We start from the raw sequence: 13770 nt of genomic DNA, 5'->3' as shown, positions 1-13770 counted from the left end.
CAGGTGCAGGACCGTCCCACCAACCAAGTAGTCCACACGAGTCTTCGGGCTCACACCCCAGCCACAGACACCAGAGCCTCCTCTGATACTATCAGAAGTGTCACTTGTATTCTGGGTGACCACATAAGGGACAAGGTACCCTACCACCCCATTCTGCCCCACCGTCGGGAACCCCTCTTCCAGCTTAAGTACCCGGGGTCTCCTCAGAGCGCTTGGCCACGAGAGGCCATCGCTGACCCGGCACGGCAGTTTTGGAAGCTCGGGGACTTACCTGGGAAGAAGACATGGTGATATGGTAGAACTTGCCTTGTCCTCCCTGTGGGATCGCACGGACGAAGAAGAACTTCCGCCCGTCCCTGGAGAAAACCGGCTCTTCGTTCTGTGGGCGACAGCAACCCCGTAAGTCCCGTCAAGTCTTCACTAGTTTCAAAGAGGCTGGACTGGGACAAACGCGGGTGGGCGGGGCATTTTCTATGGAGTTTCTAATCAGATGCAGATCGGAGGGTCAGTGCTGGATGGGGCCTTCCCTTTCCTGGGAATCGGGAGTCTGGCCTTCAGTTTTCTAACATGGGAGGAATAGTGAGGAAAGCAGAGGGGATCCTCAACAAAACGTCACTGGAGACTGGACCTGTGTGTCACCATATCCTCCAGGTGGGGCCGGGAGGGAGTCTGGTGCTCAGGCAGTCCAGAGCAGTGTGTCCCCCCCACTGTCACTGAGGCCTGTTGAAACCAGGGTGTTCTGCAGAATTCCTCGGGGGGCATTCATGATCGACCATAAAGAACAGAATTCTGAACAACCCCACACCTGACTTTGCCTGCAAATTCTATTCTCTCCTTGCTGTCTTGATTTACCCTTTTTTTTACTTTTTTATTTGATCAAATCTCCCTGACACACAATAGCCAACCAAGAAACAAGGACACATTGTATCCATTCTAGGAAAGTCCGGGGAAGAAGGCTCCTCCTCCCAGGTGCTATCTTCTGAGAAACAAAACCAACCTTCCCACGTTTCCCTGGCCAGAAGTGGTTTTTTTGTTTTTTGTTTTTTGTTTCTTTTTTTAACCTGAGAAGCCGTCAATCATTGGAATGTCACCTTTCCATGAATCCACGGGCCATTCTGTGGCCCGCAGGACAAGGACCAGCCCTGGAACCTTCTCTGAGGCTTGGGATGTCGATGGATTTTTAGTGGGAAAGTGAAATGGACGGAAGACCAGAATTTTCATCCTGGTTCTGACGCTCATGGATTTGGGAGAGGGGGAGGAGCATTTTCTAGTCTCTCTGGGACCCAGGGAGTCTATCACACGTGATGGCCGTGAGCATCCCGTTAGGTTGGAGAAGGAGGAAGTAAACTTCCACACCATCCCCACCTGTGCTTTCTAAGGTCAAGTGTGGAAGGAGGAAAATAAAAAAAGAATATATTGTATTAATTTTAGGGTTTTATTTTTTGTGTAAGTTTAATGCTTTTTTCTTCTTTTTATTCCCCCCCCCCCTTTGTCATGGTGTGAGTTACTGCAGGCTTCTCATGGCTCCATCTAATCTCCAACTCCTGGAGCTGTCTTGAGTTAGAGACAGGCAAGCCAGGAATGGGTTCAAAGTCGGGTCCCCCAGAAGACTCCCGCCAGACCCTAGTGGCATCACCACAGATGAGACCCCTCGAAACCACACGGGGAAAACAGAAATAGTACCCAAGTTTCCGTTCTCTTCTACCGTCGTAGAAGTTCACGTCTAGTCACGTCTAGTAGGGACTCAGCATTTTGAATTCACCCAAAGGCCGTCACCTAACTAAGATCTCAAGTCTCACCAAACATTGTACATTGTCAAGAGCAGTGACGTTCACCCTCCACAGGGCCCGCCTCTGCTGGGGTGCCTCAGGGGGACACGGAGGGAGGCAGGGTGGGTAGGTGGGGCAGCCCCCCTCATCAGAGCCATGCATGCTTATGTGACGGGCTCAGGGTCCCCATAGGATATATTGTGAGACGCTGTTCTCTCTGTTACAAATGCCCCCAAAGCCACTGCGTGGTGGACCGGCTGGCTGGTGCCATGAAGAACGTAGAATTCCCTCGCAGGACTGTTACCTGTCTATGGAGCCAAGCCTCACTCTCGTCCTCGTGTTTCTGAAAAGAAACGAGAGCATCAGAGAGAGGACTCTGGAGTAAGTACTGACCGGTGCCCCACAGAGCAGAAGCGGTCGCCCCCCACATGGAGGCTGTGTCGGCAGAGACAGCACCGGGCTGCTCAGGAGGCGGCGGCCCGGCTCTGTTTGGTCTCATGGTGTGGCTCAGAGCTGAACCCAAGTGTCCCCGAATGAGAAAATGTCACTCTCCCTCAGCATTGAGGACAAACCCATGGCAGGAATCCTTTGAAAGATGGGGAACTTTTACCATTAGCTGGTCAGTCCTGACTGGCTGTGTGCCCATTAGATGGTCACTGGTCATCTCTGAGTGGCCATCTGCCCATTAGCTGGTCACCCCTGACCAGGCACATGCCCATTTAAAGGTAAATCTCAGGTGCTATTTTGCTTTAAGAATCTGCATGTGCACATGAGTGCGTATGTGGACATGGGTTAACTTTCTAGTTCACGACGCAGAGTGACAATCTGTATAGACCAAAACATAGAGAGGGGCTTAAAAACAGATGAAAAGTGGACCTCCCAAACCTGTGTGGAACGATGCACAACAGAAGCTCAAACCCCAGCAGACCCCCAGACACCAGGGCACAGCGACGCGGCCGAGGACGACACCCCGCAGTGCGGCGCGCCTGTCCCTGGGCTGACCTGGCCTGCACAGCCCGGGGCAGCTGTTGGCAACTGGGGTTTTCGTTGCTGATGCTCCCAACAGCAGAGGCCCAGGGAAGAGCAGTGCCCACCTCCCTTGCCAGGGGCCCCTCTCCCCTTCTGTCCCCTGGAAGCGAGCCCATCAGAATAACCTGGATCTGCTCTAAGTTCTGAGCAAACACCAGGTAAAAGTCACAGACCCAGATGCGGACCTGTCTCAGTAATGGATTGCTGCCACCCCCTCGGGCAACACAGTGAGGGCTGCTGTTTTGGGGATCTCCGGGACACAACCAAGCTTCTTCCCTGTCAGCTTGTTTTCTCCTCGGTTGTCAAAAATGGAAATTTAGGATCCACAGTGGGTGCACTCTGCTGGGAGGCACTGAACACATGAGCGCTGGGTTTATAGCAGTACTTCAGTCATCCACCAGGGGGCACCAAAGCGGACACCTGCAGGCATGCTGCCACCTTGACCGGCCAGGAGTCCAGCTTTTTTTTTTTTTTTTTTTTTTTGGTATTTTTTCTGAAGCTGGAAACGAGGAGAGACAGTCAGACAGACTCCCGCATGCGCCCAACCGGGATCCACCCGGCACGCCCACCAGGGGCGACGCTCTGCCCACCAGGGGGTGATGTTCTGCTGCGACCAGAGCCACTCCAGCGCCTGGGGCAGAGGCCAAGGAGCCATCCCCAGCGCCCGGGCCATCTTTGCTCCAATGGAGCCTTGGCTGTGGGAGGGGAAGAGAGAGACAGAGAGGAAGGAGGGGGTGGGGGTGGAGAAGCAAATGGGCGCTTCTCCTATGTGCCCTGGCTGGGAATCGAACCCAGGTCCCCCGCACGCCAGGCCGACGCTCTACCGCTGAGCCAACCAGCAGGGCGAGTCCAGCTATTTTTGCCCATAGTGACCAGTCCCCTAAGGGCTCCAAGACAGCCGTGATGACGCCATGGGTCCCTCCTGACGTTGGTTCCCATACCTTGGTGCAGACCCCTGTGGTGGCGTCGCAGAGGGTGAGGATGGACACGTTCTGCGCACGGTTGAGCCAGTTCACGGCGACCTTGGTGCTGGTGGCCCACTTCACCATCGTGATGTAGTATTCCCTAAAAACACACAGACACGAGCGCACACACACACACATGCACAGTGTGTGAGCGGCCTGGCAGGGACCGTGAGGACCGAAGATGGGCTCATCCCAGCCCTGCACACGGGGCCACGGCTGGAGAGCACGTGTGGGGGTGGTCACAGACCCCGATGGGAAGGCCCCGTCTGCGCTGAGGGAGACCCTGCTCTCCTTCTCTCTTCTGCAAACACAAAATGCCCAGACACGTCCTTTAGCTAATCCGGGAAACTGGCTCCTGCCTCAGGGAATCCGGGGGACCTGGTGTGACAGCCAAGAGGTCACCTGCCTGCTTTAACCTGAACCCAAAAGCACCCCAGAGCGAGCCCTGGGCTGACTAACGTTGGCACGAGGGGCATGGAGCATCTGGTAATTAATTCAGTTACACAGAGCCCTCCAACCCTGTTTGTTTTTTAATTTATTGATTTTAGAGAGGAGAGAGAGAGAGAGAAGGGGAGAGGAGCAGGAAGCATCAACTCCCATATGTGCCTTGACCAGGTAAGCCCGGAGTTGTGAACCATCAACCTCAGCGTTCCAGGTTGATGCTTTATCTGCTGCATCACCTCAGGTCAGGTTTATTTTTTTTGTTTTTAAAGGAAAAAAAAACCCCAGACATTTAAGAGGAAAAAGAAGATGTTAACAAAAATCAATGCACAAGGAGGACACCCTCAGATGAATTTGAAGAACCTTTGTGAGGCCAGTGGACACTCTTTCCATTGCCTCTTCCATATCCGTAATGAGATCTGTTGTCCAGGGCGGTTACTTTGTGGTCTTACAAGATCCTTTATTGCTAAAGATTACAGGACAGTTATTAGATAATTCCTAGCTGGGAAAACACCTTCGTACCTTTCGCAGTCACTTCCAACAGAAACGCCCAGACAGCCAGGGGCTTTGAACCAAGCTTCGGTTAACCAGGAGGTTAAATGGCCATGCCCGGTGTTCTCAACTCAACCTGTTATCAAAGTTTTTAATCACGTCGCCTGAGTCAGAGCAGACGGTGGGCAGGGCTGGGCTGTGTGGCACCTGCATGACTGTTATATTGTTCATGTTTTAAGTCCTTGGTCAGAAAGTGAGGAAGTGCGGTGGGGTGGCAAGCCTTCTTCACGGGCATTTCAGAAAGGACATGACCCTGGAGGAAATGACACCAGTTTCTCTCTGTAGGCAGAAGCATTTGGCCCATAAACACCTAGATTCATTCCAGGGGCACGGAGTCAGGGCTTAGTGTGTAGTAGGCGTGGCCCCGGATGCTGGCAGCCCACGGGGTCAAACCCTTGCCCTCAGGGGGGCTCGTGGTCAGTGATGAGACAGACTAACAAGCCCTTCATTCCGGCCCAGGGAAGGACAGCTGCCCTAGAAGGAAGCCCGTGGAGGAGCGTGCATCGAATGACGCACTTTGGCTGAGAGAATCCGATGGCACTCCCGTGAACCCCCAGCCAGAGCTGCCATCCAACAGGAAAAACCCAGTGACTCTTCCTGCTGGGCAGTCTGTGAATTTTTTATCAGTCCATTTGTTTGCCGTGAAATATTGATGGAGCCCTATCTCTCCTGCAGGGATTCTTGTGCCACATCTTGTACTTCCAAACTCTCAGCAAGCCTCTCGCAGTTGTGTGGCAATCAAGGGCCAGGGACAAAAAGGCTTGTGTGTCCACTAAAATAAAGAGCCTATGATTAACTCTAGCATATATATATATATTTTTTTTTAAAGTATTATTTATTCTAAGATCAAGCTATAGCAAAAAAAACAAAACAAAACAAAAACTGAGTGAAGAATTAAAAAAAAAAGAGAGATGTACTTGAATAAAAGGCCTCGTTGAGCACAATGAAATAGCAGCAAATCCCCAAAGTCCCTGGGATGAAGTATGTGCCTCCGCACCTGAGTGTGGCCTCAGTGCAGTCACGTAATTGTGTAAGGCCACCTGCGGGCGCACTGCACTGTGCAAAATGCACACAAGGCGTGACCGTGAGACCAACTACTGCTTGATGTATATTTCCTTAATCTCACTTTCAACGTAGGAAGAGACCAGGTTACTGTTTCCTTCTGGTATTAGGTGCTGGCTGTGATGCAGGGACAACTGTCAGGAGGAGGGAGAAGGGCATGCGGGTGTGTCATCTCAGGGACGATGCAGTCTTTTATTCAACGGCTTGTGTGCTTTGAACACGAAGGGGTCCGTTGAACAGAAGTGGAGGCCAACCTTGTGTTGTCGCTTTTCTAACCCTTCATTTTCACACACTGAGCACACACCATCTGTCCGTCTGTCCATCCATCTATCCATCCACTCATCTATCCACCCATCCGTCATCCATCCATTCACCATCCATCTATCCTTCCATCTACCCCCCCTATCCACCCACCATCTATCTATCCATCACCCATCGTCCCATACTCCATCAGCCTCCATCCACTCACCCACACCCTTGACTTGTCCACTCAATGTGGGTTCAGTGCCCTTGTGCACTGAGACTTCTGGTGTCACTTGAGGTTGGGCTGGATGTCTCCCTGTGACCCTGCAGGTCCCCTCCACCTTTCCCGCCATGCTCTGTCTGTGCTCAGAGAGGGGAAGGCCACCTGTCCAGGTGGCATTAGAGGCTCTGGCCTCCCCATCAGGGCACCCACAGGAGGTCAAAGAGGGAGAGAGAGGGGAGAGCAGTATTCGTTTCCATGACTCCCTGCAGACAGCCCGTCAAGCCCGGTTCTCAGCCCCTGCTGGGGACCAGGTCCACGTAGCTCTCTGTCCCTGGGTCCAGTCCCTGTTCCTCCCCTTGCTCCTTCAGGCCTGGGATGGTAGCAGAGACCCAGCCGTAACCAGCTCCTGGGTCCCAGCACATTGCTGGTGGGATTCCTCTCCCACCCTCTCCTGGCTCAACATGGTGGGAACTAATCCCTTTCTTTCCTGCTGGGGTGCTGACAGGCATGGAGAGGGGCCACTCCAGCCCCATGGACCACCGCAGACCTTCCTTTAGAAAGCTTCACTTGAGGTTAAGGCAACACCTGAGGCTTTGGCGGACTGAGCCGTGGTGGAACTCAGAGCCAGAAACATCCGAAGATGCCCACGGGGTCAATGTCACCTGTCATTTCTGCCCTCTGTAGTTATGGTTACCATCACCCGGCTCACCCTGCCTGGTGACGCGGCCTGGAGAGACCTTGTCTGGTGTGTCACTGACATCTTCCAATGTCAGCCCTGTTTTCCCGGCTGGAAGAGCTGTTGGCCGGCAAGAGGCATCCTATTGATTGGGACCGGGGAGGCCAAGTCCCATTGTACCTTCTGCCGTCTCCTGCTCCGCATGAGCCTGCCAAGCAGCTAGTCACATCTGGAGTGACTATTCACAGTGTCTTCCGAACAGCCTGGCAGCCTGCCCCAGACACAGGTCGCAACAACGCAGAACAGGCTCTCTTCCCCAGAAACCTGCTTGTCCAGACGTCCAAGGCTCTGGTTTTCAGGCTCCTGACCAGAGGCTGGAAGGAAGCCCTGAACTCCCAGGATCCTCTATGTCTTTCTAAACAGCTGTGCTGGGAGTCAGGGGCACCAGGAAGGTCCTCAGAACAGCCCCCGGGGTGTGTGTCCCAGCTGTGTGGGAGGTGACAGCTTCCCTGACCTGTTCGTAGCCCCATTCCTGGCACCTGGAGGACGGGAGACAATGGGGACCACGGCACAGCTTCCCTGCACGGCGTGTGATGGTGCCCCCAGCAGGGCTGTGCCTGAGGACCACCTGGGCTCACCTTCTCTTCCTAGCTGGATCCTGCAAGATCCTTCCTCCATTTCCCCATCCTGCCTGTGCCCGCAAACCCTCCTCTGCCCACCCTCCTCTCTGGAAGAGATGGCTCCTCCTTCCGCCGAAGCCTTAAAGGAGTGACACCTGCTTTGTGGCACCTGCTCTTGTGCTCAGGCGGAGACTCCCGGTCTGACCCCTTGAAGGGGTCACGGTGGGTGAGCAGTAGCTGTGTGAGCCAGAAGTTCCGAGGACAGCACCCAGCTGAGCTCCTGCAGGGAGGGGAGCCAGCTGCCAGGTGGCACGACTGCCGGGAGATGCGCTGATCCCACTAGCCAGCCCCGTGCAGAGCGCACGTTCTCATTTAATTCCCACACCCACCCATGAGAGCAAACACGCTCCACATCACCAGTCGCCTCCGGGAGCACCAACACCAGACCAGCATCTGAACCCAGACTGTTGGCTTGAGAACCTTCACCATTCGCCAGCAGTACTCAATCTGGGGACACTGCGCAGTGACTGGAGACACGGGTGATGGTCATGACTCAGGGAAGGGGCGGAGGCTGGGGGTGGGGAGGTGGGGGCTGCTCAATGCCCAGACGATGCTCAGGACGTCCCCACAGCGCCATCACCAGGTCCAAAAGGCCGACGGTGCCCACATGGCTCTGAACCACGCCGCCTCCCTCCCGGCGAGGTTGGCCACCTCTTCAACGCCCCTTCTCACACCCACAGTTATTCACGGGATCATGATGACGGGCTGCCCCCCTCGATCACCCTCCACGCGCTGTAACCTCTCCGTCTCCTCCCCCATGGACTTCTTGGTCTGAGGGTCGATCAATAACACATGCTCAATCAACACCCACTGTCAAGCGGTCGGCGATTTCGGATACGCCTGAGCGTATGGACCTTTGGACCTTAGAAACGTCCCGAGGGGGTGTGACAAGGAAGGGGTAAGACCAAGTGGGCCCGTTGGGTGGTGTGGCCTGGCACAGCATCCTCGCCGTTAGCTACGGAAACCAGAGCCAGCGGCAGCCGGAGGCTCATTTCTCATTGTCCTGGAAGCTAGTCAAGCCTGTGGAAACGGTGCCACAAAATTGACTCGAAGCGATTTTCAATTAACTCCAACAGTCTAACAGATGGCTTAAATTTTCCAGGTGACTTTCCATATTAATTCAGGGAGTTTGCTGGACCTGGCCCCGGGGAGGCTTTGGCGGAGGCAGGGGCCACAGGGAAGTGGTGACATCGATGGATGAACAGAGGGTCAGGAGAGAAGATGGAGCAGGAGGCCGCACGCTTCCCCCTCCCCCGGCAAAAATGGTACCAGCCAAGTCGATCTGCGGCCCCCAACCAGTTTACGTGAAAGGGCTCACTCCCCAAGGGGGTCCTGTAAGAGAGCGAGGCCTGGGGACTGGACATGGCAGGGAGGACATCAGTCCAGAGGGTGTGGGGGGACCCGTTGGGGGCTGGCCTGCCCACCTGAGGGCCTGAACACCTTTTGCATTTCACCCAAGAAGGAAGGGTTAAAAACACCCTGTGGAATTCTACCGAGACCCCAGGCTTTCTGGGATTGTGGGCGGATGGTCTGACCTTGGACGTCGCCGTGGGAGGACGACAACGCCACTTACAAAAGACCGGCAGTACCGAGGGCCGCCCCCTCCAGCCCTGAGTGGGGCCCGTAGAGGGGGAGCAGAGAGGCTGGGCCACAGTTCCTGCTCTTCCAGAAGCTGCCAGAAACTGCTAGTAACAGGGGGTGGGGCCTGGGTAGTCCAGCCCCAGACTAGAGTCCGGCAGAAGCTGGGTGGGGCACTGGCCGAGTCCCAGAAGGACTCACGCTTGGCTTCACGGTGCCCATTTATAGGCTCATGGGGACCTGAAAAGAAGGGGACCCTGTGGTCGATTCAACACCCTCCTCTTTTCCCCGCGCCCTCGCCAATATTCTCAGCAACAGCGACATCCACGGGCTCTGGAAGTTAATATGGCCCCAGGCTGCTTTGAACTCTGGGGACAAAATGAAACTGCTTCTCAGATCACTTCGCTTCAACAGATGTGACTCCCTTATTTTGGTTTGAACGAAACCAAAACCAAAAAAAAAAAAAAAATCCACTCAACCCAGATATGAATAGATACCAGGAGAGTTATCTGTGTCAGAATGTTCCCCTGGCCATGCCGCAGTTACCTTGCCATCTGGGGGAGCCAGCTTCTGGGCCGGGACCCGCTATTCGGATCCGGGAAGCAGCAGGGGACAGGGATGCTCTGAGACAATTCTCTAAAAATAGGACGTCACAGACGGTTCCATGACTTCTGCCGGGTTTTCTGGGGAAAGATGGCCCCAGCGCGCCCCCTGCTGGAGCTGGGCGGTGGACACAGGTAAGAAATCGTGGGACCCGTCCATCTGCTGGTGTCCTCGTCCCAGGAAACCTACTCCTGAAGCTTATGGGACACTTGACAAAGACCTTCTCCTTGGATGTTTACACTAGCAGTAAAATACACCGGAGCCGGAAGAGACCACCACGCAAATGCAACCGGAAGAACGCCTCTGATAATTGACATTTTCTGACGTAACAGAGAGAGAGAGAAAGAGAGAGGAAAAGAGAGAGAAGCAGACCTCATGCGCGGGTCGTCCGGGGGTGTCATCTCCAGGTCATGGGTGGGTCCGTTTAGGCCAATGACGTGCAGGGAAATGCTGGGGTTTTCACATCCGGCCTGGGAAGGTCAGAAAAGGACAGGGATGTGAGGAGGCAGTTACCTGCTGCCCAATGGACAGTGCTGGGCCCTGCAATGACGTCTGCCCAGGAGAGTCGCAGGCTGCGGCGTCCTGGGGCTCAGCGCCAAGGAGCAAAGCTGCTGAGGCTGGCCTTTCCTGCATGGACGGGAGGACAGGAGTCCTCCGTCCACTGAGTGACTGAGTCCTCCGCTGCCTGGGAGGCTCGCCCCTCCTCATTAAAACTTTTTTAAAAATTTATTAATTTGAGAGAGAGAGAGAGAGAGAGAGAAACATTGATTTGCTGTTCCAATTATTTATGCATTCATTGGTTGATTCTTGCATGTGCCCTGACCGGGGATCCAACCCACAATCTTGGCGTATCAGGATGATGCTCTAACTGACTGAGCTACCTGGTCAGGGCCTGCCCCCTTCTCACTGCTCCCAATGACCTCGTCTGTCAGTGCCAGGCGAGTGCCCCTCCACTCGCTTAGTCATCAGTGTCAGGAAAGAAACCAGGCAAAGAGCAGAACAGAACATTCTAGAAAAGACCATTAGTGAAGCTGGCTGGGCAGGAAAAACAAAGTTCTTTGGAAGGAACTGGACCCCCTTCCCTGCTCACTGCTCTGCTCCCTCTGCCCTGGGGACAAACGGCACCAGCCTGGAAGACGTAGGGGACGATGTGGCATTGCCTCGTCAGCAGGACAGTGGGCTGGACCGACACCCTCACTCCCTCTGCTCCCTGCAGAGGGTCAAGTTCAGGCTGAAGAAGGACACCCGCCCCACGATGGGGCAGCCCACCAGCTCAAGGCTTTGATTTGGGAGATGGCGGGATGGGGCAAAGAACATCCGAAGTCTGTTGGCCAGAATGGGGTGACTATTAACACACGAAACTGCAAACCCCGTGTGATCTAGGGTTTCGAGAATCTGATTTCTGAGCTCCTGTCCCAGGGCTGACTGTAAAATCAAGGACATCAACCATAAAAGGGTTCACCATCCCAACTGTGGGTAGTCCGGTGGAGGTCAGACAGCTCCCGGCTGTAATGTGTGTATGCGTGTGCACGTGTGCATGTGGCGGGCACGTCCTGCACACGTTGCTAAACCTTGTTTCCAACTCTAACCCTGGGCCTTTCGCAGGGTTTTAGTAAACGACAGGCTGGACCAGAAGTGAAGAAATTCCGTCAGCAGGCAAACCCGTGTCATGTGTTGACACGGAGGTGCCCCGAGAAGGGGAACATGGCAGAGACAAAGGCTTTGGCCTGAGAGGACTCACGCCTCTCCCTCTGGGACCTCCCAGGATACTGGCCACTCGGACCAAAGAGCTACAGAAAACCAGTCTGTCATACCAGCTGTTACGGGCTGAATGTCTACGTCTCTTCCAAATTACAATGTGAAGCCCTGATCCCTAAAGGGATGGTACTTGCAGATGGGGACTTGGAGAGGTAACGGGTTATCACCCCATGACAGGGTCAGTGCCCTTACAAGAAAAGGAAGAGACCAGAGCTCTCTCTCCGCCATGTGAGGGCGTAAGAGAAAGTCACTGTCTGTGACCTGGAAGGTCGGCTCTCCCCGACCACGTTGGCATCCTGATCATGGACTCCCAGCCTCCACTTTGTGCGAAGTTAAAGTCTGTTGTTGAAGCCTCTGGGTGTGTTGTGTCTGCTATAGCTACCCGAGCTGACCGAGACGAGAGGTGTCCTTTCTCTGCACCTGGTTGGTCACACCCGTACACTACCGTCCTTCCTGCTGCAAACTGTCGGCTGGCGTGACCAGGGGTGTGGCTTGTGTCCAAGGCACTTGGCTTTTCAGCTCCCAAGCCGTCTGATGGCTTGGGGGGCTGAGGCTCAGTGCTCCTGGGCAGAGGTTGGAGGGGTACTTCCCCCTGATGGGGGAAGAGGGTGTCGTTACCAGGTGGGTCTGGGGGTCTGGGGCAGTCTAGTGCAGCCCGTGGGCTTTGTAACAGCTGCTCGTGCGTGTCTACGGGAGCTGCATCCAACCTCTCAGACATCAGCTTTCTCCAACTGGATGGGCCATAGAGGTTTGGGGTCAGGTCCGCCCCTTGTGGCTGTGCTGCTCTAATTTGCTAACAGAAGGAGGGTGGACACTGGTCCCTGTCCCACTCACTGTGCCCTTGTCTTCTGCCAGCTCCCTATGCCAGCAACTTGGTCTGAAAAGCAGTTCAGACCCACTGCCAGCCAGAAAACGACCAAGCACAAAACAGCCCAGCTCGGACTTCGGGGCACAGTGGCGGACAGGTCCCTCTGACCTCTCAGAAACCTAATCCTAAAAACAGAGGGAGGAGAGAGTGTCCTAAGAGTGGGCAGTGTGAGTTTTTTTGTCACCCAGGAGCACGAGTGGAGGGAATGTATTTATTTTGGTTAGAATAAAGCCCAGCCTGACCAGGCAGTGATGCAGTGGGTAGAGCGTCGGATGGGATGCGGAGGACCCATTTTCGAGACCTCGAGGTTGCCAACTTGAGCGCGGGCTCATCTGGTTTGATCAAGGCTCACCAGCTTGGGCCCAAGGTCGCTGGCTTGAACAAGGGGTTACTCGGTCTGCTGTAGCCCCATGGTCAAGGCACATATGAGAAAGCAATCAATGAACAACTAAGGTGTTGCAACGAAAAACTAATGATTGATGCTTCTCAGCTCTCTCCGTTCCTGTCTGTCTGTCCCTATCTATCTATCCCTCTCTCTGTAAAAAAAAAAAAAAAAAAAAAAAAAAGAATAAAGCCCAGACAAAAGAAGAACGGAGGAACGGCTGTTCGATGAGTTAAGATAAAATAAATTTGCCGATACACTGAGCTCCACCGACAGGGACGGAACGCGGTGTCACGGGAAATGGTCAATCTGCCCCTGCTGACCGCACTGCTCCTGGCACGTCTGATGGTCACAGCACGTTTGTTCGGGGCGGCGGGGTGGGGGCGCGGGGGGACAGTGCAACCGGCCCCTGCTGCATCTGGCTCACCTTGGGGTAGTGGTAGGACTTCACTGTGGGGTACACGGCGCCCGTGTAGGTCGGGAGCTCCATCACGGGCACACGGGAGTCATTGATGGTGGCGTAGGCGAGCCGTGTGCCATCCGGAGACCACCAGTGGGCGATGTGGGTCTTCAGAATCTCCTCTACGGGGAAACAAAGTGGGGAGACGTGAGCACTCGGCACATATAGCGGGGGGTCCCTGTGAGCTGCCGGGATGTGAGTGTGTTCCCCGGACAGAGTTCCTGCAGCGGCTGAGCAGTCTCCCCAGGGCCCTGCGCAGGTCCTCATCCCATGGGGCTCGAGAAACGCCCAGTGCCGACACCAAGCTTGGTACCGTCAAACCCGGTCGACCCAGACCCAGCTGGATGGGGTCTATTTCCTGGAAACCATTTATTTGGACACAAATTTGAGCACTAGGAACCTAACATGTGCTCTCTGAATTAAATTATTATTGTCCTGTTGAGTTGATCTGAACACCAGAACCAGAAGGAAGTCCATTCAC

At 54.6% G+C, this 13770-nt stretch overlaps 1 protein-coding gene across 5 annotated transcripts in view; it reads right to left on the bottom strand.

The window, feature by feature from the left end:
• The window catches only part of DPP6 (dipeptidyl peptidase like 6), a 590008-nt gene that overhangs the window by 36915 nt on the left and 539323 nt on the right, over positions 1–13770 (bottom strand). For all 5 annotated transcript variants that reach the window (XM_066235792.1, XM_066235795.1, XM_066235791.1 and 2 more), the window contains exons 9-13: positions 13257–13411; positions 10194–10291; positions 3740–3863; positions 2074–2112; positions 272–379 (exon numbers count right to left, since the gene is read on the bottom strand). In XM_066235792.1, the coding sequence (XP_066091889.1) occupies positions 272–379; positions 2074–2112; positions 3740–3863; positions 10194–10291; positions 13257–13411 (524 nt within the window). The remainder of the gene's footprint in view (positions 1–271; positions 380–2073; positions 2113–3739; positions 3864–10193; positions 10292–13256; positions 13412–13770) is intronic.

This window comes from Saccopteryx bilineata, chromosome 6 (assembly GCF_036850765.1).
Source record: "Saccopteryx bilineata isolate mSacBil1 chromosome 6, mSacBil1_pri_phased_curated, whole genome shotgun sequence".
Taxonomy (NCBI): Eukaryota; Metazoa; Chordata; class Mammalia; order Chiroptera; family Emballonuridae; genus Saccopteryx; species Saccopteryx bilineata.
Note: the sequence above shows the minus strand (reverse complement) of the source record. Positions and strands in the feature narration are given on the sequence as shown.